Raw genomic sequence first — 6000 nt, forward strand, 5'->3', positions numbered from 1 at the left:
TGAGAGCGACAAACACGGTTGAACGTTTCTATCGCGTCAACATAAAAAAACTCGCACGCAAAAAGCACACTATACTAATATGTAAAAGTAATCAAATTTTTTAAAAAACAAACAAATTCTAAATATTTCCAACTTAAGAATTATTATAACAAAGTCCTCTCTCACTCACACACCCACTCAAAGTCACTCTCATCTAAATAATAAATAAATAAATAAATAAAAGCCTTTTATTATTTCTTACAAGTCAAAAAATCTTAAAGTTATAAATCTAACTTAATCCTAAAATATATTACATGCTAGTTTGTAAGAACCCCTCCGCGGGTGAAGGCCTCCTCCAAGGAATTCCAGCTTTCCCTGTCCTGAGCCGTATGCAACCATCCTGGACTCGCTACTTTTGTAATGTCATCAGTCCATCAACTGAGCGGTCTTCCTCTGTGTCGTTTGCCACTTGGGCCTCTCCACCGTGTCACCCTTAGGGTCCAACGCTCATCTGACAATCTTGCCACATGCCCCGCCCATTTCCATTTTTGCTTTAGAGCATGTTCTAGTGCATTGGTAGCTCTGGTTATGCTTCTTATCTCAGTGTGTCTTATCTTGTCAATTTTTCTGATCTTGAGCATGCTGCGTTCTAGGCCACGTTGACAAGTTCTGATTTTTCTTTTTGTTTTGTCTGTGTATTTCCAAGTTTGGCAGGCATACGTCAGACACGGTAATAGTATTCGCGTAGTGGAACGCTTTGATTATTTCCCGATAAAAAATATTAATATATTAATAATTAATTATTGAGTTATTATAGCTCATTAATTCTTTCAGGTGCCATCTGCGCGTGCCATGCGCAGTTGATATGTATAAATAAAAATATTAAATACTGCCATTTTCCATTTTGAAGCCAAAATTGGATTTCATTTTTGGGTGCTGGCGTTGTAGCACCCAATTTTGATTTTGATTTTTCTCAAAAACGAGGATACGCGCAAACAACTGTTACCGATCCTTTTTTCATAAATTTTAACGCGCAGTCGATTAAAGGGGCCTACTCAAAGCACTGCCTGCAGGGCCTGCTTGCAGTTACTGCCGCAGAGGATGTTGCTCCACAAAGCACTGCAAATCATTTACGCGGCATACGTTGTCGTGTTCACTTGTGTTCTCTCTGTCCTTGCCTAAATTCGTCAGTTTTTATAAATGGCTCCTACATTATTCAAACACCAAAAAATAGCATTGGGTTTGACTGTATTGAGTACTTGTAGCGTTCAAAAGAAAAAAAGGAAGCACTGGTGTAAAAAAGTTTTATATTTTTCATGTAAAAGTCACATAGCCTGCGACCGCATATCTTTGTTATGATAATGATCGTGGTTAGTTTTCCAAAGACATGGCAAATCCCTATACAATTAGATTACGTCCCTCCACACGTCTTTTTCTCGCTGGCTCATTTTTCTTGAAGAAAACAGAGCCAAACAAATAATATAATAAAACCAAACCAACTAACCACCAACTAACTGATTAATTGCTAAATGACAACCACTGACAAGACAAACCCAAGGTCAAATAGAGTAGACAAACGTCGCAATGTACCGACGTAAACAAAATGGTGGTCTAAATCGGCCCGACCGAGCTACACATGTCCCTGATTCCAGTTTACGGAGTGGGGAGATCGTGTGTCGGGCTGGCAGAACGACACTGCGGCCCTGCGACAGGGTGAACAATTAAAATATCGGCCCAGCATGCATACATACAATACGATCGGCAGTGGCACTGCAAGCAGGGCCCTGCAGGCAGTGCTTTGAGTAGGCCCCTTAAATATAACTAAATGATCATAAATTATAAATTCATAATTCTGGGTGCCAACTTCATGAACCTCTATGGTGGAATAGTAGAACGCGGCCATTACATACAGCGTTGCAAAAGCTACCGATTTATCGGTAGATCTACCGATTTTAGCCCTTGTCTACCGATATACCGATTTAGCAGTGCTATCTACCGAATTTTTGAATTTTCAACTAATGTAAAATAATTTTATAAAAAAGGTAAAATAATATTCTTAATACGGTAACACTAAAAGAAAACGGTAACACAAAATCAATGCACGGGGACTTCCCGAAATTCTTCCCACCACGTCGAATATGACCGTTCAAATCCGCGGTGTGTTAAAACAAATTGTATTAACACGTTATATAACATAGTTCTGCTCGCATATATCAAAGGGCATGTTAATATTACATGCTCAGATAATTAAGGAAAACCTGTTATTAGGTTACTATAAGATTGTAGAGTGTGTGAGTGAGAGGAGTGATATGTTTAGTAAATAAGGCTGTTGGTTTTGTAAACAAAATAAATAAAATAAAATAAATAAATTATTTCTTTTTTAATGAAACAACTTTTTTTCGGATTTTATCGCGGTTTATTATTATCTTTTGATTCCCGACGTTTCGGATACTTTACAGCAACCATGGTCACGGGGGGACTGACTTCTTTTTGTCTCCATTGTATGGACTACTTCTTTATTTAATGTTTCTTAGTGATAAAACGTATTGCTTTTGATTACTTTCTTTTTCTGTAATGTAAAATAATTATAATTATAAATGGAACGAAAATTTGCACGCCGTTTAAAGTAGATTATATGAGATATTGTAACTAATAACACCTTATGTATTAACTATGTTCATGCAAATAAAGAATTTGATTTAATTTAACGGAACAAATTTAAATAAATGAACGCATTTTGACTTAAAACACTTTTGTCTTACTCCGAGTTAAAATCTACCGATTTCTACCGATTTTTCTGAGCCAAATATACCGATTTTTTATTTTAAACTTTTGCAACACTGATTACATAAACGCCAAAATATGATTTGATAATTTGAAGTTTGAACTTATTTTTAATTAAAATTATTTAAAGTCTGATTGATATAATTAATTATATTAATATTGCAACTGTAATTCTTACTTGAAAAATGTTTAAAAAAGTAGCTATAGGTATATCAGGAGGTGTAGATAGTGCAGTTGCTGCCCTACTACTGAAGAGAGCGAGTTAGTTTTTATTAGAACTATTAAACTTAAGTATTAATTGAAATTATTGATTATAAGTAATTAATATTTGTCTTTAAAATATAATTTTAGATTATCAAGTTGAAGGGGTATTTATGCGAAATTGGGACGGAAACTACGAATTTGGTTTTTGTTCTGATGAAAAAGATTATGAAGATGCTTCAATTGTTTGTCGTAAGCTTGATATTCCATTGCATAGGGTACACTTTATTAAGGAATATTGGAATGAAGTCTTCACTGTCTTACTTAAAGAATATGAAACAGGACTCACGCCAAACCCTGACATACTGTGCAATAGATACATTAAATTTGATAGTTTTTTTGAACATTGCAGGATCAATTTAGAAGTTGACGCTATAGCAACTGGTCACTATGCAAACACATCTTTTGGTCCTTTTTTACAAAACTATAAAGAAGATAAAGGTATATCTTCTTTCTCAAGATGCAAATAGTTTCATTTTTGACTAAGAATGTATAGGTGTTATTATTCTATTATTTTTTATGTATAGGTGTTAAATTGTTACAACCAGCCGACAAATACAAAGATCAAACTTTCTTTTTATCTCAAGTGAAACAATTTTCACTTAGAAAATGTATGTTTCCTATAGCAAATTTATTAAAAAGTGAAGTAAGGGAAGTGGCTAGAAAAGAAGGACTGCTACAAGTAGCCAATAAGAAAGATAGCACTGGTATCTGTTTTGTTGGGAAAAGAAGATTTAAAGATTTTATTGATGATGTAAGTTTTTAAATTTAATGAAATATATTTATTTAAATATATCAAATGTTTATAACAATTTTTTATTGTCAATTATTCATTATACTATGTCATTGTGTATACAAAATAAAATTTGGTACCCATTAAAACCAATTAATAATTACTATTTAAATTATTTTTAAAAATAAATACCGAAGAATAGCTGTGTAACTGCTCTGAAGTAGTGCTGTGTTCTTGTGGGCATTGAGGTAGCCAGATCTACTGGGGTGAGTCGAAGGTAGGGCTGTAATGCTCTTGCAATATGACTGACATTTCAATAATCCACAGGGTGCGGTATTCACTTACCAACAGGTGAACTGTATTCTTGTAAGTTACCCTTGAGCAGCGTTTCTCAGTATTTTAGAGTTGAGGGACAATTTATGTAGTTGTTTGTTTTGTCACAGCCTAAAAATCTTTTTATGCTAAAATCAGGAGAGAGTTAAAGCCTAGCGAGACTCACCCTTTTGCCCACTTTCGCGAACCACTGTGGGTGCTTCCACGGACCAATGGTTAGGAACCACTGCCCTAGAGGTACAAGTTATTACTTATTATTGTTTCAGTTTATTCCTGTGAAACCAGGTTTTTTCATTGATATTGACACTGGTCAGAAAGTTGGAGACCATACTGGTATTCATAAATGGACTGTTGGTCAAAGGTGTTGTTTAAGTAATTTCAAACTTCCCTATTTTGTCTTTAATAAAGACCTGGCTACAAACAACATTTATGTGGTATGTGTATAATGTGATTATGTAAATTATAGAAATAACTTCATTTATTCAAAAATAGTGTTATGTAATATTTTACATTGTCAAAAATTTTGATCAAAAATATTAACATTAAATCGTAGACAAAATGTGTATGTAACCACAAAGTTTTAACTTTTACTAATGCAATAATTGTGTTTGCTAGCAAATGAAAAAAAAAACGACTTCAATTACAAAACACACTAGTCATAACTACGATTTTCGAGGGTTCCCCTCGATTTCTCTAAGATTCCATCATCAGATCCTGGTTTCCTTATCATGGTACCACCCTTGGGATATCTTCTTTCCAACAAAAAAAGAATTATCAAAATCGTTTCATAAACAAAGAAGCTATCCCCAAACATACATAAAAAATATAGATATACGGTCAAATTCAGTAACCTCCTCCTTTTTTAAAGTTGGTTAATAAAATAAGAATAATTTATATGTTCATGTCAAATATTAATTATATTTAGTTAACATTATTAGTTTATTCTATAAAAATGCATTTTAGAAATTCAAACTTTTACGTTTTTTCTAGGTTGCAGGCACTGATCATCCAGCTTTATGGAATAATGTCTGCTTTACACAGAAACCTCATTGGATAAATGAAGAACCATTTGAACTGAGACAAAATCATGTTTTATATTGCTCATTTAGATTTCAACACACAAAGTCACTTGTTCCCTGTAAAGTTATCAATAATCCTGAAGGCTTAACTGTTTTTTTGCTAAATAAATTAAGGGCATTGACTGAGGGTCAGTTTGGTGTATTTTACAGAAATGAAGAATGTCTAGGTAGTGCAAAAATTAAAAATGTCTGTCATAACTTAGTGTACTAGTCAATTTATTAATGAAGTTTAGTTGTAATATATTATTAAATAAAGATGTCTTAGTTTTGAACTTTATAATTTTTTTTATCACAATAATTTGTTTAAATCTGGGTATATCTGGGATGTCAGTGTTGTTACCATTCCATAATAATTCTTCTCAAAAATTTTTTCCCCTGGCTGAATAACTAACTTCAACATCAATTTGAATGCGACATACCTACTTACATACTTTGATTTAATTAATCAAGGGGAGTGGTTAAACTAAGTGACCGTGCTGACTTAATATTTTCTTAATGCGAATATACTAATATGTGGATAATTTGATTGAATATTTACAGACAATATGAACGAATAACTTGCAACAAATACCCGCATATTAGGCAACATATCTCGGTAGTTTCAGATAGAGTTTGTGCGTACAATTCTCCTAAGACCTTTGGCAAGATATTAAAAAAATTGTGTTTTTTTTCTGGCATTGCATTTGTGAGAAGATTCACATGCTTAAAACTCACCTAGAACCTTTATTATTCAACACTTTTATAAATTAATTTTTACTTATTTAAAAGTTTATCTGTTTTAAATTTCTTTTAAAAATGCAAGGAAATCTCGACGAGTAACGTAGATATTAG

At 33.1% G+C, this 6000-nt stretch overlaps 1 protein-coding gene across 1 annotated transcript; it reads left to right on the forward strand.

The window, feature by feature from the left end:
- Nucleotides 1-2831: 2831 nt before the first annotated feature.
- LOC123660792 (mitochondrial tRNA-specific 2-thiouridylase 1) lies at nucleotides 2832-5441 on the forward strand. The gene is made up of 5 exons (XM_045595829.1): nucleotides 2832-3024; nucleotides 3115-3465; nucleotides 3552-3778; nucleotides 4357-4524; nucleotides 5081-5441. Exons 1-5 carry the CDS (start codon nucleotides 2949-2951, stop codon nucleotides 5378-5380), a joined length of 1122 nt encoding a protein of 373 aa, XP_045451785.1. The 5' UTR covers nucleotides 2832-2948; the 3' UTR covers nucleotides 5381-5441.
- Nucleotides 5442-6000: the final 559 nt, after the last annotated feature.

This window comes from Melitaea cinxia, chromosome 16, assembly GCF_905220565.1.
Source record: "Melitaea cinxia chromosome 16, ilMelCinx1.1, whole genome shotgun sequence".
In the NCBI taxonomy this organism is placed as follows: Eukaryota; Metazoa; Arthropoda; class Insecta; order Lepidoptera; family Nymphalidae; genus Melitaea; species Melitaea cinxia.